The 24,985-nt window shown below is 45.0% G+C and overlaps 1 protein-coding gene across 1 annotated transcript in view; it reads right to left on the bottom strand.

The window, feature by feature from the left end:
• The window catches only part of LOC8036026, a 566,786-nt gene that overhangs the window by 466,454 nt on the left and 75,347 nt on the right, over window positions 1-24,985 (bottom strand). The window contains exon 7 of the mRNA XM_042291544.1: window positions 471-554. Within this exon, the coding sequence (XP_042147478.1) occupies window positions 471-554 (84 nt within the window). The remainder of the gene's footprint in view (window positions 1-470; window positions 555-24,985) is intronic.

Below are 24,985 nucleotides of genomic sequence, written 5' to 3'. Positions count from 1 at the left end.
TTGGCCCTAATACGGTTTCACTCGCAGGGACTATTTAGTGCCGTAGTGCTTTCTTTCTTTTTGCTTTTCTATGACTTTTTTCTTGATTTGTCACGTAATTGGGGAAGTTACAGACTTCCACGATGCCACTTATCAATCAAAGTACCAGGAGCCGAACCTAAATATGTCACGTGTTTGGCGATGTAGGCCCAAAGATACCAAATAACCACCATTCATCCAGGCCAGTGGAGCCCTATTTTGGTACTTGTTTAGCAATTTACAGCCTTAAGATGCCGCGATTCTGTCCAAAGAAGGTCAAGTTTGGCCCCACTTCGAGTTCTTCGGGCTTTTCAAGGCGCCCGAATTTCGGGACAAAAAACACATTTTGACCCAAGGAACTGTGCTAGTGGACACTATTTTTCTCTTGAAATTTTTATTGTCTACAGTGCGCTCAAACTTCCTAGCAGGAGAAGAAAAATGCTCTCACTCACAGGTGTGTTCAATTGTTCAAGGTCTTCAGCTTTAGATATCTCCGGCAAGTTACCCTTGAGAGTCGTCGTCGTGCTGGTAACGAACTAGATAAAATAGAGAAAGAAATTGAAAACGTCATTCGACAAAATATTCACCGCTGATATTTAAAATAAAATGAAATTGTATTTTAATATGGCGATTTTTTGGTTAGCGCAATATAAATAAATACACCCTGCCGGTTTCAGACAAAGTGATAAATAATGAAAAAATTAATAACACTATACAACTTCAGCAAATTCGATAAATAGTTTCTGGACGTAAATAGCCTAAAGAAAAGACCATACCCCTGGGCAATAAAGATTGGTTCGACAGCTGGCGCCATTTCGTGCGGGACATTTTGCAACTCTGAGACGGCTGGCGGCTGCAATTATTAAACCCGATCTCGAGCTTGAATTTCCGAGTGCTCCGCCGAACTCTGACGCGGACCTCGCGTTCAATCGTTCGGTGGATGGGCCTACTCAAAGTTGCCCATTCTGGCCACTAGCTGCGCTGACTAGAAGCTGACCGGGACGCCTCTTGTACACTGACTTGGGGCCATTCTACATTTCACTTTAAAAGAGAGCCGAAACACTTTATCAAAAAATGATAGGGAGGCTGATTATAGCATAGTTTTATCCCGTGAATTTGAATATCAGGTTCGTTTTCCCCGAAGATGTAACTGAAAGCGAGAAAACACGAAAAAACCCCGATCGGTCGTGACGTCAGAAGAGGATCTTTCAACCGCCAAGCGCGTGTCGAAACGTCTTCTGCCTTTTTGAAACATAGCGAGAGTGAGCGTGCATAGCTTTGATAAGTGCTCAAGATGCGCGAGAGCAGAGATTCCGCAAACTCTATTTAAAACGTCACGCTCCGGGAAGGAGCGCCATCGGCGGTACTTTGAATAAGATTTTCGGCAGCCCGCATGCCCCTAACTAAATAAAAATTATTTCGATATTCGAGAATTAGGGCCTCTAAACTCGTCAAACACAAAGTTGGGGTTGAATTTGAGGAAGCGCACCGATTGGCCTATCACGACGATGATTTCGCGCTTTTTACGCCAACGTCCAGTTGGCACGCTCCGCAAACTTTCGGCTCCAACTTTGTGTTTCACGAGCTTAGCGGTCCCTAAACTCGTCAAACAAAATGTTGGACTCCTCTCTGCCGGCGGAAACTACAAGTGATGTTCCTTAGCTCCTGCGTCGATGGAAATCCACAATTAACTGCACTGGAAGACTGGACAGGAGTATGTCCGCCATCACTGTGACGTACGTTGAACTTGAAATGTCCAAGGAGCGCAAGCCACGAATATTTTTCTGGACGAGATCGTACACGTTACGCAGTCTTTTGATATCTTGCACACTTCACCGCTGGAAGGTTTCAGATTTGTTCCAGCTATTCCCAATGAGTTTTTCACTTGTCGCCAAAGCGTTAAATCAACATTTTTAGTGCATGATTGTAGCACGCTAACACAGCCTGCAGCCCGGACACGGCACTGGCGGCAGGCCCGATAAGGAGTGACCGCAAGTACTGTAATTTTTTTCCATCAGAGAGCTTGATGTTCCGATCCATTGAGACATCAAATTGCTTCCAGAGTGGTTGCCACTTCGTGAGCTCTCTTTGGTAGTGTAGAACTTGCAGTATGGGATGCTTCACTCTCGTAGCCTGGGATGAGTGGCCTCTTTCGCCATCGGCTCCCGTAGCGAGTGTGGTCGGCGTTGCCTGTAGCCGCTCGATCTTGTTGCGCAGTTCGCTGAGGGTTCAAGACACCTTGTCTTCATATTCTGCGACAGTGACGTAAAGTACCGCCAGGTCAATATCGCTGATCTGTAGTTCAATCTCCTCGTAGACCTTACGGACTTCCTCATTGCTCGTCACCAGTGTCTCTCGCAGGTTCTCGAGACAAGCAGCGTCAACGGTGACGAACTGGATTATGGTCGTTATTTAGTTGATTATCTCGGTGTTCTCACTGCGTCCGATATTACGTTTGGTCTTGAGCCAATTTATTCTTAAGATAATTCCTCACGTCAAAGTCCCGTGTTCCGGCATTAAGTAATTTTTCCACTTTGAAGCGCTTGCTGGCTAGGTATTTGTTGATGACATTAAGGTGGAGGTAGATTCAGACCACAACAGGCTTGCCTTAAACTGTTCCTCCCACCGCTCACTCTTTCGCGCACTCAATTCGCTCATTGCCATCGTCTTCTTTTCACTCCAGACTAAATGTCTCATGGCAGTGGTGTTCATTGTTCGATTTTCAACAGAGCCCACATCTTTGTAAACTTTGCCCCTGCAATGTCGAGGTATGACCCACTGGAATTTCACATGGTTAGACTAACTCGGGCACGCCCACGCTTCGCCGCCGTGTAGCCCTCATATCGCATTTGGTCACCGAAAGAGTCGAGGTACACTGTTAGAAAATTCCATCAATCTACGTGGAAAAATTGAATAGAACATGTCCCGTTTTCTGGAAATGCATACAATGTGCTGTTTGCTTTCAAAAACGGGAATTGTACCATGTGCAATGAAATGTGCTATTTAGGCAATAAGTATGAGCTTATCCGTATAAATAAAAAAAGCCTTACAAGACTACAGTTTATAGTCGGTTCAACTGGTATAAGCGAATTGGACGTGCCCAAAAGTGCCGGATATCCAGCAATTTTTTTGGAACTCTATCAGACCGCGGAAGTACAGTGCCCGCGAGCCGTGTTACGCCGCGCGCAGGAAGACATCTCTCACCCGCGCATGCGCAAGCCGCTGCCGGCCGGCGTGGGCCCGTGAGCTGCGGAGTGCTGCTGCCCGTTCGGAAGGCGAGTTCGACGTTGTTATCGCGTCATCAGAGGCGTTCAGCGGTGCGTAGACGGCTTTGTTTTCCAAGGTACGTATACGTTAAGTTGTTCCTAACGCAGTGTTATTTTACTATCTCTAACCGCTCATTCACACTGGAAGCGGATCCGCGTTCGCAAAGCGGTTGCGAACGCGGTTGTATAAGGATCCAGTACAATTGCACGCGCGGTTGAGGTCATCAAGTGCGCGTGCAATTGTACTGGATCTTTATACAACCGCGTTCGCAACCGCTTTGCGAACACGGATCCGCTTCCAGTGTGAATGAGCGGTAAGGGTGTCGTATATTCCAAGTCCGGGATGCCCAGCGTGTAGCGTCTCGTCTTCCCAGCTGCATAAAGCTAGGCCTTTTATAGTTCCTGATTCGGGGCGGCATACTGCCCGACCCTACTTAGTATTGATGGTATGCTGCGCTGCGTAGTTACGCGGTAAAAAACTGGAGAAATGAAGTTAATGCAGAAGGACAGACAAAAACATGCATGAATTGGCGCAGACTAACAACTGTTTAATTTATTTCTCTTCTTTCTCCCCCGACCCGTATTTCCCAAATTGCGGCTAAGAAAACGAATGGTTGTTGTCTTGAATTTGTTGGCTTCTGAACTTGATGGTGTTTGCTGTAGCTGCCCCTTTGATATACGAACTGGATGGTGTGTTTTTTGTAGCATTTACCTGGGGCCTGATGTTTGCTCCGACAAGTTTGGTATCTTATTGAGTAGATCTATTTCTTCTTGTCGCAAAGCTAGTGATGGCTCACTGACGCACACTCCGTGTCTACCCGAGGCCATGTGAAAAGCCTCGATTATTTCACGCTTTGTTCTGTCCTTTGATCTGACCAAGATGGAAGTAGTGTCAAGGAGAGCTTTGCAGTTGCATTTTGAACAATGCGCTGCAAGGTTGCCAGGTGCTTGCTGTTGTCCGCATGCGTGGTTGTGCTCCATTAGTCTGTCGTTAAGGCATCTCCCAGTCTGCCCGACGTAGGATCTTCCACACGACAGTGGTATTTTGTATACCACACCTTCGACACATTCAACAAATTTGCTCCTGTGTTTCACTTGACACAGTGCCTTGCTGTTAGTCTCGTCCACTTCATTGTTGACCTTCCTGCATATTCCTTTGAGCCTGAAAGGGGCAGATAGTGACACTCTGACTTCGTACCTTACGGCGATGTTTTTTATCCTGTGTGAAAAATTGTGTATATATGGCAGTACCACCATTGGTCTTTTGTCCAAGATCTCCTTGGTTTTGCACTTTCCTGTGAGTGTGGAAATACATTTTTCTGCTACAGCTACCAGTATGGGTTCAGGATAATCGCTTGCGTGTAGTCTGCTTGTCTGCCTCTGTAAAATTTCTGAGACATTGTGGTGACACGATTTTTGAATTGCTCGCCACATGCATCCCTAGGCAACACTCCTCTTTACTAACTTTGTGTGTCCAGAGTCATACGGCAGAATTCGTTTTTTTCCTCTAGTTTTGTACATCCAGCATGTGTGTCTGTAATCAAAAGTCATGTGGATGTCCAAGAATTGAAGGCTGCTTTTCTCAGGTAACTCAAAAGTAAAATCCAGTCTTCTGTGCGCTTCTCGAAACTTCTCCATGATCTTTGAACATGCCTTGTCTGTTAGTTTGTGTATTGGAAAACACACCGAAAAATCGTCTACATATCTAAAGCACTTGCTGACTCCATTTTTCTGGAAAAACCCCTGTAGTTCTCTATTTCCTTTTGCCATGTACAGGTGGTACTGCCATAAATACACAATTTTTCACACAGGATAAAAAAACATCGCCGCAAGGTACGAAGTCAGAGTGTCACTATCTGCCCCTTTCAGGCTCCAAGGATTATGCAGGAAGGTGAACAATGAAGTGGACGAGACTAACAGCAAGGCACTGTGTCAAGTGAAACACAGGAGCAAATTTGTTGAATGTGTCGAAGGTGTGGTATACAAAATACCACTGTCGTGTGGAAGACCCTACGTCGGGCAGACTGGAAGATGCCTTAACGAGAGACTAAGGGAGCGCAACCATGCATGCGGACAACTGCAAGCACCTGGCAACCTTGCAGCGCATTGTTCAAAATGCAACTGCAAAGCTCTCCTTGACACTACTTCCATCTTGGCCAGATCAAAGGACAGAACAAAGCGTGAAATAATCGAGGCTTTTCACATGGCCTCGGGTAGACACGGAGCGTGCGTCAGTGAGCCATCACTAGTTTTGCGACAAGAAGAAATAGATCTACTCAATAAGATACCAAACTTGTCGGAGCAAACATCAGGCCCCAGGTGAACGCTGCAAAAAACACACCATCCAGTTCGTATATCAAAAAGGCAGCTACAGCAAACACCATCAAGTTCAGAAGCCAACAAATTCAAGACATCAACCATTCGTTTTCTTAGCCGAAATTTTGGAAATACGGCCCGGGGGAGAAAAAAGAGGAAGAAATTAAACAGTTGTTAGTCTGTGCAAATTCATGCATGTTTTTGTCTGTCCTTCTGCATTAACTTCATTTCTCCAGTTTTTTTCCGCGTAACTACGCAGCGCAGCATACCATCAATGTCAAACCAACTAGCCCAACTCCAAGCATTCATTATTCCTACTTAGTAGTTGGGCACTAGGAGGGCACAGTTTTCGCAGTACTCCCGCATTATTATGCCAAGCCGCTGTCAACATGCGTGCTTCAGCGCGTCGAATTAAACTTCTTTCGCCGCCAAGTTCAGCCTCACATGGTTCAAAGTTTAGCGCTTGATCGGGGAGGGGGATGGGGCAATTGGAGGATGAGGGAAGATAGGACTAGAAGGCGTGAACATTGGTCAGTTATGTTTTAAGGAACGAAGTATTTTCATAAGGTCGAAAGCGTAATATATTCTCAATAGAGCGTTTGAGAATCGGAGCTTGTTTTTAACTTTCTTTTTTTAAATGCGTCTGAAAGCATAACGGAGCACTGCGTTCCTCTGCTACTCGACCGTGTGAGCGATCTTGGCAGCTTGCTAAATATGCGGTGAAATAAGGGTGGCACCTGCTTGATGCAGAGAAATAGTGCAGGCTTTTGCATCTTAGGAATAGTAACGCATTGTCGTGCGATATTTTGAGTCGCCCAGTAAACTTATTCGCGCTGAGCCAGTGATCAATCATCGTCGTGGTAATACTTGTGTGCGTGCCGCGGATGCTCCGGGCGTTTTGCGTACTAAATTAATGCCATTTTTTCAGGAATGATATTTCCTAAATAACTTGAGCTTCTGATAAACGAATTTACTTCGAAATTACCCCGGTCGAGTTGAAACCTTTATTGTAATAGGTGGTATTCACTGGACGCCACACCGGAGCTCTCTGAACGCTGCGCATGCTCAGAGTGAACTCCCGCTTATGGCCTGAGGACACCCTTTTTATGCAGAGGAATGCTACATGCACGACGTCGTGCAGCTCAACCAGAAGTGGCTGTACCCACGACGCGCGTTGATGTTCTTTGATTGGACGACCCGAATCCTGGCCATAGTGGCAGAGCTTTGCTCTGCCAATAAAAATACTGCAGAGCCCCTCAAACAAATATTTTCGCCCCATCATGACCTAACCAACCTCGCAATTCACGAGCTTGCTCGTGAATATGCGACCAGAGTCGCGCATTATGCATGCAGCCTCACACATTCAGGAGCATGCTCGTGAATTGTTATTGGGTTTTAAATGTCAAGTTCACTTTTTTTTTTTTGAGGATGGGATTTGATTTGTTTTTATCGCTTATCAAGTTCATTCACCTCAACGGAGTGCGATTTCTCCTTGTGATTTAAAGGAAAATACTATATATATCACCGGAATAAAGCGATAAAACTCATGGATATATATGTTAACCGGAAGAAACTGAGAATCTCCTCCCCAGATAAAAACTGAAAAGGTGGGCCATTTTGAAAACAATATAACTCCCGAAGTCCTAGGTATTAATGCTCTCAAACACAGTTAGAATCATAAACGTTCGGTTCAGCGTTCCTTTATGACTAAAAAAATCGACTTTTTTTTCAGGCAGAAGCATCTTCGACTGCCACTGGATGGCACCAGGTGCTTCGAAGGAGTCAGCTTCCTCTCTGCCATGAAGCTGATGTACGCCACATACCTAAAGTACCCTGCTGAGCTGCTAGCAGCGTTGAAGTTCGTTTAGAAGTAACTAGAGATGTGCCTTTCAGTTATGAAAATGTGCGCTGTGAATTTGCTTTGGAAAAATGTATCGTATGGACAGTTCTAATTCCTTCAGGTGGTAGAATTGTCTAGTGGATATTGCATTTCATGAAGAAATAAATAGGCAATTTTTTTGTCTGGGAAGCAGCAATAACTGCTAAATACTTTTTGACAGCAATAATGACATAATAGGCCGTTAGCAATAAATTATGTAGCTAATCTGTTATCGTGTCCTTGCCAAAATCCTAAGCAGTTTGGCATACTTTTGAATGATGGTGTGCTCTTCAACGTATTTCCGGCAAAGCCAATTTGGCTCAAAATTAGAAATTTCGAAGACTGTAATCGACTTATTTTTCGCAAGAACCTAATGTTCGCAAATCGCCTACAATTTGAAAAAAAAGGTCCCGCAAACAATTCTGGTAAAATGTAAACACATTGGAAACTGTATTGGGATCCCACCGCATCGTGAAAATTAGAACCCGCAAATTATTCCAAAACTTCAACTTTGACCTCAATCGGGAAATATTGAGCCCTCGAAACATATTTCGTTTACATTATATAATAAGGTACAAGTAAAAAAAGTTCAAATTCTGTTTTCATTTGGCAGTGTGCAATGTTTCCGAAACTTATAGGAACACACCAACTGTTCATTACCTCATAAAAGTGCTAACTTGTCGGTGGCCAAACGACAACTATAACATGTTGCTTAATGCAACAATTTTGTGCGCTACGTCATGGATTAATGTAATCTCCAGAGGTAATACAGTAGCGTGTTCCTTTGGTGAGTACTGTACAGTATGTATGTATCTATTTCTGGCGGCAATTGCCCTTTTTAACGAGCGTCTATAAAATAGACATGCCATATACATATACAGGGCGTTTTTTTTTTATTCTTACAGATTTGTTTAAAGAAAGCCATGAAAGCTACACTTATGCGGTTTCTCCAAGTGAGTTATACGCCAATGGGGACATTATGTGGGTGTCTAATCTTTGCAATTAGTCGGCTAATTAATTAAAATTTGTTAAATAACTTTTTAATTAGTGAAAATAGACATATGGTTCCAATTAGAAACTTGCTGAGCGTTATCGAAAACCACTAAATCAGTCATTTTTAGAAAGACTTTCAGCGCGTGAGAAGCATAGTAGTGCATTTAAGTTACAACTCGTGGAGCACATACAAAGCTAGCTGTCGCGGTAAGGCGCCTGTGCGATTTTTCTGTCTCTTATTTAGCCCCAGCCTTGTACCTGCTCCACTAGTAGCTTCAGCGCACTGTTGCTCTTTTCACGCGCTCAAAGTCTTTCTAAAAATTACTGATTTAGGGGTTTTGGACGACGCTCAGCAAATTTCTAATTGGAACCATATGGCTATTTTCAGTAATTAAAAAGTTAATTAACGAATTTTAATTAATTATCCGACTTATCGCGAAGATTAACCACCCCCAAATGCCTCCTGGGCGTATAACTCACTCGCACAAATCAGATAAGTGTAGCTTTCATGGTTTTTTTTTTTAAACAAATCTGTAAGAAAAAAAGAACAAAAACGCTCGGTGTAGCAGGCGCATAGCGATTCCTCAAACGTATTGCAGTATTCCCAAGTAGATATTAAGGGTTTCATTCAGCTTGGTCACACTTTCGCTGAGGCATTGTCAATTACATTAAACAAAGTGTCTAACTTTCGGCAGCAATTCGGAAAGAAATATGTTTTGTAGAGCAGCATATTAGCGTTAGCATTTGTGTTTGTTTGGCACGTTCAACAGCAACCTGGAACATGTTTACCATGTTTTTGTTGAAACTTCGAACTAAGAAAGGCAAAGGCCTGATGTTAACGTGCTGCTTTCTAGACACCCTTATTCACAATTCGCTTGAAAATATTTGTTGCTCATATTAATTGGATGTGCTGCAGTAACTGCGTGACCTGCTTGGGAGGCCCGTTTCTCTGTAAGTCATATTATTATGTTGCAATATAATGAAAGATTCAGGATGAATCTGGTATTCAGATACATTGTCATATAGAACCAATACTAGACCTTGTGCATCCTACGGAGCATGCAACTTATATTTTAATCCGCCTTAGTATCGATCGGCTTCAAATACATGAGCCCGTGTGCTGCAGGGGCACACGAATATACCTGTGACCGGGCTATGCTTATCAGTTAGAATAAGTAATATGAACCAAAAGACATGAATGTTCAGCATTCCAATAATGGGTGTATCTCAAAACGTCCCATTCGCATTTGAACCTTGCACATTTTGTCCTATTCTCATTTGGTCCTTCTTGTTTGAACCTTCTCATAAAATCCGAATCGTGTTTTTCGCAACTGGACCCATTCTCATTTTGCCCGTTCGCCCTACAACCGAATGGCATTACTTCGGCATGCTTCTAACGTCGTTATGCCTTCGCGGCTTTGTAGATGAGCCTTACCTTGCTTGGGCCCCCAACATACCATTAGGTATATGTTATGTGAAGAGGTGCGCACTGAGAATCGTACAATGACGCGTCCTTCCCTTCCTCGAAGCAAACGAAAAAAAAAAGCGATGAACATTTATTTTGGAAACTTCGTTTGAACAGAAATAGCATACATATTAGCAGTGGTTCTCAACCATTGATGTTTCGCGGACCCCTTGTAGAAAGGCGGAGATGATGGAGGACCCCGCTCGGGGTGAGGGGCATAGAAAGGTATAGGCTATCATGATAATGATTTAATAAATGAATATAACTAATTGCTAGTGTGAAGTAGACTTATCTCATTGACAAGCGCACGAGAGTACTCACCCAAAAATTGGAACGTTTCTTAACGACGTGAAGAAAGACAACTAATATTGTCGTGCTTGACTGACAAGACATGGCTTCGCGGACCCCTATAGATGCCTTCCCGACCCCCATTTGAGAAGCACTGCAATATAGAAGTGGTGGCATTGTCCCAAGTCGAGAGACCCCAAAAGACGTGACATTTTGGAATATGATCTAGCTGCGATAAATAGTTGGTCTGTTTTATTGTCAGCTAGTAGCTTTTCACGACGATCTCGACGCACTGCTAAGATCCTTGGCAGAGAGAGTATGCCTGTAGCGTGGCACACACACACACGCACGCACAAAATATATCAATGTACTTATTAATATAACCCCCCCCCCCCCAAAAAAAAAAAAAAAAAAACGATTTTCGTATAGAACGAGTCAAGTGCGACGGGTCAAAGCGAGATATTTTTGAGAATGGCTGTTTTGAAAAGGGCCAGGTGAAAAGGGCGAAACGAGAACGGACTCAAATGAGGAGGGTTGAAATGCGAAGGACGAAACGGGAAAGGACCAAATGCGCCAGGTCCAAGAGAGAAGATCTTTTTGAGAATGGTTGTTTTGAGAAGGGCCAAGTGAGAAGGGCGAAACGAGAACGGGCTCAAATGATAACCTCCCTCTAATAATAACCAGAATATTGTGCTTAAGCACTCCAGGCAAGTTTTTTTGTAATATTGCATTTACTGGTACTGTGAATTCCTTTTTTTAACCGAAGTATCGTTGGGTACAACTTTACTAGACAGGCGAGCTGGTTAATATGACATTCTACAAACCGAGATGGAGGCTTCGAAGACATACGTTTCAATTGAGACGGATGTGTTCGTCCTTCTTTGTAGCCTCCGTCACGGGTTGTAGAATGTTTTAGCGTTGTGTGCTGACACAAGATCCGAAATGTGTCCAGTTATTACTGAGAACTGATGACAGTAAGCTGAATCGTTTTTTTTTGTGTGTACAATTACAATTCGTCTTGATGCAAGGATCAGACTTAGAGGCTCATGGTGTCTGCACGGACTGTCCAAATTGAGGGCGTGTCTCGGCTTGAAGGTATACTATAGACGAGGTTTAGAATTTGTCCAGATTGGATTACTAACCGATAGAGAAGTTAAAGAAGGAGTCAGGAACTCCTTAGCTTCTGTTATGCATCCTCCTCTAAGAAATCCCACCCATTATTTATGTTATCTTTTTTTTCAGGCCACTTGTGGCAATGAACCCGCAGGAGGGGTCCCGGCAGTCGTCAAGAAAAGTTGCTCTGGTGCATCTGAAGGCGCAGGGAGCCCTCCAAGAGTTCTCGAAGTTCCAAAAGAAGTGGAAAGAAACTTCGGAGCTTGTTTAGATTAATCTTTCTTTTCTATTGTTAATATTACAATTTGTTGTATAGGCCAAGATGGTTCTTTTCGAGATGTAGCATGTTAGCATAATTTTTGGTCACATTTTTTAGGAGACTGCTCACTTTTATATTTTTTTATGGCTGAGCTGCCCACCCAAAATATTTGCGGCATGAACTGTGTTTTTTTTTTATTGTGTATCTGCTCTAGTCATTTAAAAAAAAAATAAATGTAAATATTTTGAAGCAGCAAACTGTTCAGTCTTCTTTGCAATAGGTCCGTTGCTATGGGTTGGAACCAAAAGGACCAAGCGTGAACTTAGTTTGATAACGATTTTTTTTACAAATGTTTATCTGCCTTTATCCCCGTCACTACATGTACAATGCTCTCTAAACTTCACGTAGCATGTGAACACTTTCTCATGGCATTCCTGGCTGTTCTATTGAGTATATATGTCACAGATTCATTGTTCTGTTTTCAGGATAGTGCTCGCATTAGATACGACAGTTCAAATTTTCCATACATACAAGTTTGGGGAAGATTTGCGCATTGCAGGTAATTTTATGTTGCAAAGACGTGCATTAAGTTGCGCCTGCAAACTGCCAGGACGTCCCTGTTTTGCATGTCGCATATCAACTTTTTCAAGGAGGAGCTTGGCATGTGCTATACAAAGCCCGGATGCACTCATGAATAGCGGCAGTAACATAAAATGGGGCGAGTACTATCACAAGCAAGACTGAACTTTTTCCGTACGTACAAGAAATGTAACCTGTGTCGTTTTGGACGCATTGGAACATGTAATGTACTTCGTAAAAATGGTACATGTTCTGGCATGGCTTGCAACAGAACATGTGCTGCTATGTGCCACGATGGTACATTTCCTGTAGCATACAGTACTTGTTCCGTGATGATCGTGTATGGAACTTGTTGTGGCTGCCCATATAGCAACAACATGTCCCGCACTAAAGAAGTATGGAACATGTTCTGTAGTCCGGCAATACAGTACATGTTGTGGCAACAAGGTTAGCATGTATGTGTCCCATTTTTTGACAGGAGATTTTCTAACAGTGTACGTCCCCTTGGAGGTTTTACATGAACAGCCCAAGTGGGGCATACCCACGCTTTACCGCCGTTGTGCCCATATTATCGCAACCTGGACCCAGCACGGCCGAGATGGGACCCACGCGGGTCTCATATGAGCAGTCCAAGATGAACTTGCACCCGCTTTGTCGCCGCAGAGACTAGGTGCCCTATTGAAAAAACCCGCACAAGCTGGTCCCCGCATCCCAGCTTCATGCTGGGTTATTGCGCCAGCATGCCCAGCTTGTCGTGCTGGTCCCAGCACAAGCTGGTCCTAGCATCCCAGCCTCATGCTGGTCCCAGCATCCCAGCTTCATGCTGGGTTTTTGCTCCAGCATGCCCAGCTTGCTGTGCTGGTCGAGCTGGTTGGATGCTGGGTCGTGCTGGGCAAATGCTGGGTCATGCTGGGTGAAGTGCCCATGCTGGTTAGGCTGACGTACTTCCCCACCATTTTAACCAGTTTAAATGAATACACACGATAAACAAGCCACAATCTTCAGAAAAGCCAGCTCGGCATCGAATTTAATATTTTCGTACTTGCGGTCTGCACATGAGCTCAGATGCTATACATCCACTGCGCTGACACAGTACTAACCGGCGCACAGATAGCGGTTCTCGGTGCAAAACAAACAATGCTATTAAAACTAAATTGCTTATCTCTCAACACGAAAAATACTAGACATACGCCAAAAACAGGCAATAACAATAAAAAATACTACACGGATGAGAAAAGCGAACCTGGGTCCCGCCCGTAATGGGGGCGAAGCGTCCTCTTGCGTAGTCGGCAGAGGCGAGGAAATCCGTGTGGCTTGGATGGCATTGGCGAAACTCCTCGGCACTGCCGTCATTCACGAGCGCACAGTTGTTCGAAGACACGAAACGACGCCTCAGTCGGAGCATCCGATTTCTTCCCGTGCTGAACGGACTGCCGCTCGCCGTCTCCATAAATCCCGCTTCGCTTGCGCCGCCGTTCAAGCAGTCGCCAAACAACGCGCACACAGCCGTCCCTTCGAGAATCTGTCCAAGATAGTCAAAGGTGTCTCAAATTCTTCGTTCCTACCACTCACTCTCTCTTTTCTCGCACACAAAGGAAGCTCGCAGCGTGCCTGAAGCGCCCGGTCGTCTACCAAAAACGAGAGGACAAAGAACAGGACGTGGCATCGTCCCCACCCCTGCCGACCTTGGCGCGCGCGCTCCCGGCAATGCCAGTTCGACAAGCTCTCGCCGACCTTGGCGTGCGCGCTCCCAGCAAGACCGGCTTGAACCAGCTTGGGCCAGATTCAAAACCAGCTTGAACCAGCATGACAAGCTTGAACCAGCTCAAGTACCAGCTTGCCGATCCGCAGTGTCAGCTCGAACCAGCTTGAACCAGCTTGACAAGCTTGAACCACCTTCAGTACCAGCTCGAACCAGCTTGCCCAGCTGCAGTGCCAGCTCGAACCAGCTTGAACCAGCTTGATTGCTACCTAGACCAGCTTGAACCAGCTTGAACCAGCACGAACCAGCTTTAAAACCAGCTAAACCAGATTGACCAGATTGACCAGCTTGAAATCCTTGCTGTTTTTTTCAATAGGGGGTGGATCTCATCTCGGTTACGCGAGGGCACATCCGATTTGGGCTTCCCGTGCAATACCGCCCGTGGGTTTCATTTCGGCTACGCGGGGGCAGAGTTAGGGCAGGAGCGGACTTCAGGGGGACTGATGCCGTCTTGTAACCATACGTTATGTGCGGCCACAAACATCTGATTCACTGAAGGCATGCAGGGCGGGCTTCTAACCCGCAAATTTTCCTGGTAGTTTTCTGCGTCAATGCAGCAAGCTCGGGCATGCATTGGTTACGTTGCTGTGCCTTTTGCTGTACCGTTGACTTGATGGCTCGCAACAATGTTTGTTTGCTATCCAAGCCATTTCACTTACATTTTGTAATGACGATTTTTTCTGCATCCCACGACCACTGCAATTTGTGTAAGTCTCGTGTGGCAAAGTGAATTCGGGTGATGCTCGGTGTCTACTTTTGAGAACAACCATTCTATTTCTTCTAGTCACTCAGCGGCATTCTCCCTCAAAGTTGGCAATTGTGTGCTTCGTTGCGTGGACACAAATAATTGGTGTCAGCAAATTGTTACGTACTGTCCTTGAACAAAAACCGACAACAAATCAACTGTCCTTGCATTGCGGCTCACCTGCTTTGTCGTGCTTACCTCCCGTCGAGGTGATGGGGATGAGGAGCTTCGAGGTAATGTCGGCACAAGGGGCAAAGGCTGCCGAAGGTAATCCTCAAAATACCGCGGACGTTTCTCGAGACGTTGTTTAGGGTCGTTCGGCATGAACCCTTGCACAACAATCCATTTGTATGGGCACCTCCAGTAGACATGGTCGGCCTCATGCAGCACCTTCGTATTCCTCTCTATACTTTGTTCAGCGGGGACCTACATTGTTTTTTCCCGATGTCGGGAATGCTTCGGCGTTGGGGTGTCTCGTTGAATTAGTATTGAATACTAACGGGTAGCCGGTGGCTGTCGTCGTGACTTTGTGGCATACGTCGCCCTCCGTTCGTCAGATGCCGCTTCGCTCGAACAAGTCTCCAGTTTAAATGCCTGTCGTACTTGTTCCGAAACAATCTAGGCAATCAAAATAAAAGCCGGGCAACTGATGGCAGGAGGAAGCTCCCTGGTCTCATCCCGGAAAATGTCGTGGATGATGTCGCGGATGCCTGGGAGGCTGGCGTCGAAGTTGCAGCTGGACGACTCGAGTGTCGAGACGCTGGAGAGTTGTTAATAGTGACAGGTTCGGGCCTGCAGTGTACATTCGATGTTGAAAGCCTCGGTGATATGAACCCTTTGATTGTGGTCGTGGGTTTGCGGACAAGGCCGCTGAAGGTGTTGTCCCTCACATGGGGGACGTGGGATTCTTAGCTTCTTCTCTTCCTTCAGCACCAGGGTTTGCGTGGGTGGCCTGATCCTGGACCGAATAAGGATTTTGGCTTTATCTTGTCAATGTTGGCTGATGAACGTGTACTTCAGTTCGATCGTGCAAACTTTTCACGACGTTAAGGAGGATTCGTGGTTCTCAAACCCGAGCCTGGTAGTTTCTTCCACGAGAAGTATAGGTTCTGTAGGAGCTGGTTGTCTGTACACCCACTGTGGTGGGCGACGTGGTCATATTGTTCAATCCAGCGTGAAAGGGCGTGGGAGTGTGAGGTGCGATGGCCATGCAAACAATGGTGTTAGCGGACGCGGTTTGTTGCTACAGCTTTGTCAATGTTGGCTTATATCCCTGTTACACGGGCACCCTTAACCGTGGTTAACTCAGCTTTAACTGCGGTTACGTGGCACCACAGTTACCGCACTTTAATCTCGGACAACTATTTCAGAAAAAGTGAAGAGCGCGCGTGCACTGCTTTGATGCGTGCTCAAGATGCTCAAGCGCACGTTTGCCCATAGCTTTGACTGCATAGGCGCAGAATGTTGTCCGCAAGTATTGTGCGCTAACTGTGGCTTAGCATAACTGCAGCTAAGTGCGCCCGTTTAACAAGGGTATAAGTCAGCTTCGGGTTTTCTGGCAAAAGACCGAATATCGGTTGTTCTTGTTGGTAGCAACGACTGGCTCGGATTTCAGGTTCTTTGTGGTGCATTTCCGAGGTTCGTTCTTGTGGTACTCACTCGTCTTACGATATTTCTGCCGGCCTCGGGATACGACATGGTTCACGGCTCGCCGGGGGTTTAAGACGCCGGATAGTCCGCCACCCGTGTCCCATTATCGGGCAACTCGGCTGAAGAGCCGCCAGGGCGCACACAGAGTGAAGGGCTATGGCTAAAGTACCTAGCACCTCCACCAGAACATGCGATAACAGATGAGCATGGGCTGGCACTTTCCAGAATAGTAAGTATTGATAGAAGATAGGACTGGAGCAAGTATCTGTGACAATATAACAAAACTGGCAGAAGAGAGTCTATCCTGACCACTAAAGAAGCTACATTGCTTTAGTGGCATTCTGTCTGAATAAGTCCTCCCCTTCGGGGTTTGGTGACTGCAGTGGATGAACTGAACTGAAAGTGATGTGGGGCCACTTTTCTGGTAATGAGCCGCTGCGGACTCTCGTCGCAAAGCGGCGTGGACGGGTGGACTGGGTAGGCAACACGGGCAATGAAATGTCCATACAGCTTGCAATTCGCGTAACGAGTGTTGGAAACTTTTGTGCGGAAGAAACGTGTGACAGACCAGCGGAATCAATACCAACTGCAACGCCTGTGCTCCGTGAAAGCGCACGTCTACGCCAGAACAATTTAGGAAGCAGCACAGCATCACCTAAAGCATGGCACAGGAACTACCAGCTTGAAGGCAGCTCATCGGTGTGCCGCACACCTGTGATCCGCGAAAGTGCACTTCTACGCCGAAACAATTTGGCAAGCAGCACAGCACCATTTACCACGGCACGGAAACTACCAGCTTCAGGGCAGCTCTCCGGTGCGCCGCACAACCAAGGTCAGCCCTCGGTCATTTGAAGGAAGCGGCACCACGATTGCACACTGCCAAGCGCGACTCACGCAATTTCCGTCGCTAAACTGTGTATCCAAATATATTGCACACGCTTCACTGCAGACATTGAAGATTCCGATGGTCAATGGGAGCACAAAAACGTCGCCTTAACTTTGGTGCTAGGGTATCCAAATTAATCCGAGGTCCGAGCAACGTAGGGCAGATTGTTTTTTCCGTGGCAATATCCCCGTCGGTCACCGGCGAAATGCACACCGTTCCTCCGTATTTTCACGTTATACCTACATCAAGCACCACGCTGAACTCTGAAGCCGCTTTCGACCGGCCTCATACGACGGCTTCCGCGTCTGGAATCAACTCGTCGAGACGAACGACAACGAATAAAGCACCCGACAAGCTCCGGCCCAGCTGGGGCCAGCCGCTGCCTGAGCACTGCCATCTTTCATATGACGTCACGTATTTGGTTTAGTCACGTGACGAGCGGTCAAATTTGTGTAAATTGGCAGCCGCCTTATTGGGGTCACTTTCGAGTGCAGACCGGAACCCCGGTTTATCTCTCTAAGCCCCTTTACCTCGTTGGCTATTGGTCAATGTCCTCCCTCTCTTGTGCGTTCGGGAAAAAGAAGTTCAACCTCCCCCTTTTTCCGTCCTTTTGGTTTTCTGGGAACTTGTAGCCTATAAAACCACGATATTCTGTCCAATAAATTTCAGCTGTGATTTAGACTTTGTGTTGTGTTGTCCTGCCCCCCCCCCCCTCCCCCCCGTCTGGGGGCTTTGTCTGATATGTTAAACCTTCACCAGCTTGTTTCGGCCCTAACTTTTTGTAAGTGATTTCTTTTTGCCGTCGGCGTAATTTTTTTTTGTCTACTTATTATCTTCAGGGATCGCCAATACAGCGTGTATCAATCTTAAAGGACCTTGGCGTGTGTATTGACAGGGCATTATCTTTTAGAAATCATGTGTCGTTGGTTGTGGGCAATGCTTTTAGAGTGTTATGTGTAATTTCTCGTTCGACGCGTAATTTTAGAAACCCTAATTTATTGGTTCACATTTTTAATTCTTTGTGAGGTCACGACTCGAGTTTGCTTCTGTCGCATGAAAATCTATATCCAAGACACAGGCTATAAGCATAGAAAATGTTCAAAAAAGCTACGCAATAAACCTTCAGTTGGGGCTAGTTGGTTCATATCAATTAAAATGATAAAAGGCGCGAACAAAGAGGACGAAAAAAGGCACACGCACGACATGGACAGGCGCCAACTTCCAACCGATTTATTGAAACACGAATCATCGTCCAACTCGATCCCAATCGCCTAAACCAGTGGTCTCAAACTCATTTGAGTGCAGGGGCCAGATAGCCCATTCCCGAAAGCTCCAGGGCCAACAAACAGGGGGGTTGTGGGGAGGGAGTGATTTTAAGAAAGGACCTCATGCTTTTTTTTTTTGTAAACTCGCTTTGTAGTTGGTGCAGAGCTGGCGAAATTACTCATATTTTGTAATTAAATTACATTACTAATTACTTTGCTGACAATTGCTGAAATGTAATTAAATTACATTACAAATTACCACAGCCAGTAAGTAATTAATTACCATTACAAATTACTTTTAAAAGTAATGACATTACTTTCGCATTACTTTTGTATACTTTTAAATATAAAGGAGCTATTGATAACTTCCTTTTACAGATAACTTTATTTACATTATTTACACAGTTCATGGCACGCAGCTAGAACTCTCTGTTGCATGTTTACCGATGGACAGAGGAATGCACGCGACTACAAAAAGTAATGAATTACATTACTAATTACTGGAACAAGTAATTAAATTACTGTAATTTCATTACTGTAATTACATTACTGCCAGCTCTGAGTTGGTGACATCTTCAGCTTTGATTTATTTATTGCACTACTGTGGACGTGTAACAATAATTAAAATGGCGCTGCTCCTACGAGAGCAAGCACACTGTCGTTTCTGTTAACCAATTCACTCTGGAATTAATCAAGCTCAACATTTGTAAAAAAAAAAAAAAAAAAGAAGGAAATCTCTTTATAGGACAGTGCTTCGTTTCCTTGGGAGTTTCGATAACAGCAGTCTTAAAAACGAATACTTGTAACTGAATGGCGACTTTTTCCTGAAGGCAAAAATCTTAAGCTTTATCTTTGGGAGTTCCTCTGCTGAGCGAGAGTTTGTGGAGCCGAAGCGTGTCTTTGAGCGAAGTGCTCGCGCTTGCAGCCTAAAATCGAAATTCTGGTGCAGGTGACTCACATGACGAAAATTGGGAAAGCAAAAATTAAGAGGAGACACAAGTCAAATGAAAACAAAATAGTAACTACGTAAATACGTTATAAAAGCAGAGCTATGCTTTGAACGAAAATAAATCGGCAACGTGAGATTACTATAGAGCCTGCCATTTCTAGCGCTCAAGACATGGGAACGAGGGCTCGCAGCCCGTTGCCTGCGGGCCGCGTTCCAGCGAGAGCGAGTCGCGGGCCGCAGGCCGCAGGCGGCCCGCGGGCCGCGTGTTTGAGACCCCTGGCCTAAACACATCCAACTGATAAAACTTCTCATCACCCATTGCACACATCCTTGAAGAAAAACAATTTCTTTGTTTAACAGATAAAGAGATGGCATGCTTACGTATTTGTCAGCCGCTTTGTGTATACAGAAAGCTTCGATTAATTCTCTTTCCATCTTCGTATTCCCTTTCTTGATAAACCTTGTGCGCTCTAACAAAGGTTCGCACCCACATCGTTTGCGTGATGCCACCCGAATTATTCCGTACGGCAAGCTTGTGTTCGCACGCTCTTTCATTAAGGCATCGGCCGGTCTGACCGATGTAAACTTGGCCGCAACAAAAGGGAATCTCATAAACCACCTTAGTCACGCATTCGGTGTATTTTGTTACATGTTTTTTTTTTTTTTTTTGAGCACGCTACAAACTTTTGTTTTGTCATTGCGGAGCATATCTTTGAAAGTTTGCTCGGGGCTGAGAACACTACGTTAACCCTGTGTCTAACAGCTATCTTTTTTTTTTTTTAAATTGTGGGACAATTTGTGCAAATATGGTATTACCTGCACTGGCATCTTGTCTCTCTATTCACGACATTTGTCAACGCCCTCTTGTTTAATTTTCTGTAGGAGACTTTCACACACACTTGTTACTAAGCTCTTCGGGTAACCGGACCTCTTCAAGCGTGCAACCTGGTGATCAAAGCTGACCGGCCGTCTACGCTGGCAGCTTTTTGTAATGGCTGCGTGAAGGCAGGTGAATGCAATCTCTCGTTTTACAAGCTTTGAGTGGGCACTGTTGAAGGAAAGGAGGCCTTTCTTAGTTCATGGATTATAGCTGCTGCACAAAGGATCCTTGGTAAAAAAAGAGCTGCAAATCTAGAAACTGAATACTGCCATCATTAGGCATTCCCCAAGTAAAGTTTAGTCTGCCAAACAGTGATCTAAATGGATTAAAAAATTTTGCAACACCATGTCCCATACAATTCGCTGTACATTCCCCCAAAATAACCAAAAAAACCATCCACATAGCTGAAGATCTTGACCACATTCATCCCGTCAAGAGCCCTTGATATATGTGCTTGTCCATGGCAGAAAGATAAATCTCACACAAAACAGGTGCAACAGAAGAACCAATACAAATACCACTCTTTTGTACGTAGCACTGTTAAATAAAAAGTCACGGCCGTGGACTGCAAATAAAATTCTAACAGCGCTATATATATAAAATGGTCGTAGTTGAACCCGTAGAATCCTGGAACTCCACTTCCCCTGACTGTGTTATGCTCTTACGAACAGCGATGTAAAGTCCATCGCGGGGAACCGAATAAAACAACTCTTCTACAGTCACAGAAAAGGCTGCAGTGTGCCCACATTCTACAATCCTGTTTTCAAATCTTGAACTAGTTTTCCGGAGCTTCGAACTAGAAAGGGATCGTCAATGACTAATGCATTTAGGTGACGCTGTAAGCAGACTTGTACACGTTACTGCAAAATAGTAAGGAATTACATTTAAAATTACTCAAGGCTAAATTGTAATTTATTACAATTACAATTACCCTCCCATGAAAGTAACTGACCGTTACCCCAAAAAGTAATCCGTTACTTTCGTGGCGTTACTTTCAACAATATTGTCTTCATCTAAGAAACAAAGAGCAGAGGGCTATTCAAGTTCTTATTGTTGCAACCTGTTCCATTTGCGCACAGGCGGCGGCGGAGTATCGGGTATCGTTAATGGAGTCATCGAACCGATCGACTAAAATCCTCCATTCTCGAAATCGGAAATCTGTAAAAGTCATCATACATCTAGCCAAAACTAGAATAAAAAAATTGATTTATGCCAGACAATAGCAAAGCATAGTTGTAACAGTAAGGTGATAATTAAATAGTAAATAAGGTTTGGCTCGATATTCTTCTTCCTTTGGTTCTGAACAGGTCGAGCCTCGGTTGAGACGTCAGTGAATAAAAAAAAGTTTCCAGGAAATAAATATAAGTAATAAAAAAAAGGACACTCATAACAATTAATTGGAACGTCGGTTAAAAAAATGAAATGTAAACACACGTTTGCCGTGTGTACCTTTCTTGGTGCCGTTCAAAAACGCACGCAGCACGAATCGACTGCAGTTTACTCCGGTGTTCTCCAGATAGACGTCCGTAGGGTGCCTACATGTTTCCGCTCCGCTTTCGGGTGGCGCCAACTTCTTGTTACCGTTTCCCAGATCCTCTCCTACCGCCATTTTGACCCACTTCTTATTTGGCTAAACGTACACAACGTTGAGCTTTCGTAGTTTCGACACACCAGCAATACTGTGAGGCCACTTTCGTTTCCGTTCATAAGAGGAGTCGGACGAGTCGGAGGCTCAGCGGGATGGCGGTCGTCGTGGCCGTCGCTTTCTTTATTCGGGTGTTTCTTACTTTGAAGTTGCGAGCAGGAAGTATGCGTTGCGTTTATCGAAACGTGAGTCCCCTCGACAAAATGGAACGCAACAGACGGGCTACGCACGCCGAAACCTCGCCGTCGGAACAAGCGGGGTGGGCGCTCCCTAGCCCTAACGAGGATTAGCGGAGTAGCGCGAGCGCACGACTGGCGAGTGTGACAAAATGGTCGACGAAACAGCGGAGGCTGCCATGGTAACGAGGTAGGCAACACCGGTTTGTCGGCAACAAGTATCACAAACGTTGTCGCCACTCTAAGCGGAGCGGAAACATGTAGGCTCCCTAGACGTCCGCTGATGCCACGGGCAGCGAAGGACCTAAGAACGAAGGGCGAGGGTAAGACGGGCCGGGGAGGAGGAAGCAGACAGAACTCTAAAGAGAGAAAGAGGTTTCCCCCTCTCTTCTCCAGCGTTCCGTCCGCTTCCTCCTCCCCGGCCCGTCTTACCCTTGCCCTTCGTTTCTCGAGTTTCACACTCTTCCCAAGCCCAGAATATCAAGTCTACGTCAGTCACTATTATGTTTATTCTGCTTCAGATAAGATGCGTCCTGCTGGGGAAAAAACAGGAAGAAGAAAAAAGGAAGACTATTACCATTTTCAAAGTGCTCGCCAAAAGCTGACTCACAAAAAGGTAGCTGAGGTGCAGATGACCTGGATGGAATTCACAAATAAAGTGGGCCAACTCCAGAAGTTGATGAAAGAAACAGAAAAAAATGCATCCTGTTTTCGAGAAGGTGATAAGTGTGCAGCAAGGAACGAGGATGCTTGTGGCAATAGCACCGTCACATATTATCACGGTACTTTTAGTGGAATATAGGGTATACGGAGCGTTGTCTGGTATTGTGACACAATGAAAATGGTCGTAGTCATTATAAACGAGAAGGACATTGTTAATTATTATCTGTGCACTTACCGTCTGGAGCTTTTCGAAGAGGTACACAATCACTTCGCGTCCTCCTCTCCCCGTTTCCGATCACAGAAAAAGGACTAAAAAAGCAGATATGATTTGCCGCCCCCATCCCCCCTCTTTTTCTTTTTTTTTGTAGAAATGTTTTTTTTTTACATTGTTGTTAGGGTCTAAAAAAATAGATTTAGGGGCTTAGTGTTGCAAACAAAAAAGGCTTTGCTGAACTGAAGGGTGCCAAGCCTCCCTTTGCGCGTGTTAGTGTCACTGCGCTCAACTTTACCAAAATAAAAACAACCCTTCCTTTATAAAGGGGAGGCGGGGGCGGGGGGGGGGGGGGGTTGGTCCTAAAAAAAAAGTAACGGATTACAAGGAATCCGTTACGTAAAAATGTTAGGGAATTACTTTAAAATTACTCTAGAAAATATGTAATTATTCCGTTACTAAATTACTGATAAATGTCAGGAATTACAAGTAATTGCGTTACTTGTAACGGATTACGTACAAGTCTGGCTGTAAGTGCCTGCTGACCTGGACCTGCCAGGCACTCTTTTCCGAGACAATAACTCGTAAGGAACAGCTAGGTTTATGAGTCTAGCCGCTCAACAAGACCTCCAAAAACCCATTGTCTCCCCTGTTGACCGCCTTTCTTACTCCTTCAAGGTTCACCTCTTTGAGCAACCTCAGCGCAGCCGTCTTTTACTTCTTCGGCTATTGAAAAGCATTTCAAGCCTGTGGAATTTCTCCGAAGAAGCAAAAGACGGCATCCACCTGCCTTCACGCAGCAATTACAAAAAGCTGCCAGCGTAGACTGCCGGTCAGCTTTGATACCCAAGTTGCACGCTTCACGAGGGCCGGTTACCCGAAGAGCTTAGTGACAAGTTTGTGTGAAAGTCCCCTACAGAAAATTAAACGAGAGGCCGTTGACAAATGTCGTGAAAAGAGAGACAAGATGCCAGTGCAGGTGATACCATACTTGCACAAAGTGTCCCACAACTTAAAAAAAAAAGATGGCGGTTAGACAGAGGGTTAGCCTAGTGTTCTCAGCCCCGTGCAAACATTCAAAGATATGCTCCGCGATGAGAAAACGAATGTTTGTAGCGTGCTAAAAAAAACATGTAACAAGATACACCAAATGCGCGACTAAGGTGGTTTATGAGATTCCCTTTAGTTGCGGCCAAGTTTACATCGGTCAGACCGGCCGACGCTTTAATGAAAGAGCGCGCAAACAGAAGCTTGCCGTACGTAATATTTCGGGTGGGCATTTTGCGGATCACTGCAAACGATGTGGGTGCGAACCTTTGTTAGAGCGCACAAGGTTTATCAAGAAACGGAACGAGAAGATAGAAGAGAATTAATCGAAGCTTTTTGTATTCACAAAGTGGCTGACAGATGCGTAAGCATGCCATCTCTTTATCTGTTAAACAAAGAAATTGTGTTTCTTGAAGGATGTGTGTAATGAGCGATAATAATTTTTATCAGTTGGTTGTGTTTAGGCAATTGGGATCGAGTTTGACGATGATTCGCGTTTCAATAAATCAGTTGGAAGTTGGCGCCTGTACGTGTCGAAAGTGTCTTCTTTCGTCCTGTTTGTTCGCGCTTTTTAACTCTTTAATAGAGTTCAAAAAAGAGTTTCCCGGATTGCTTATGATGGATAGTTTGAGAGGCGCTTTTATTATAGGCATGAATATATAATGAACTATTTTCACTTTCACTACTGCCTAAAACGACTGTTTGATTAAATTTCTTTTTTTTTGCACCAGGTTGCAAATGGCGTAGTTGATTCAGCGCCACTGCTTGCGAAAGTGAACTTCCATATTCCATTCCGAGTAACCAGGCACCTTGTTCGTTTTGATGATCGCTCGCCATGTAATATCTCACCTTTCTCAAGGATTCAGTCATTATATAATACCTTCGCTCTACCCCACCTTGACATATCTGCCTCAATCTCTATGCACCATC

The sequence above is a fragment of the Ixodes scapularis genome, unplaced genomic scaffold (genome assembly GCF_016920785.2).
Source record: "Ixodes scapularis isolate PalLabHiFi unplaced genomic scaffold, ASM1692078v2 PGA_scaffold2__306_contigs__length_199485367, whole genome shotgun sequence".
NCBI classification, from domain to species: Eukaryota; Metazoa; Arthropoda; class Arachnida; order Ixodida; family Ixodidae; genus Ixodes; species Ixodes scapularis.
This window is presented reverse-complemented; position numbering and strand designations above follow the sequence as displayed.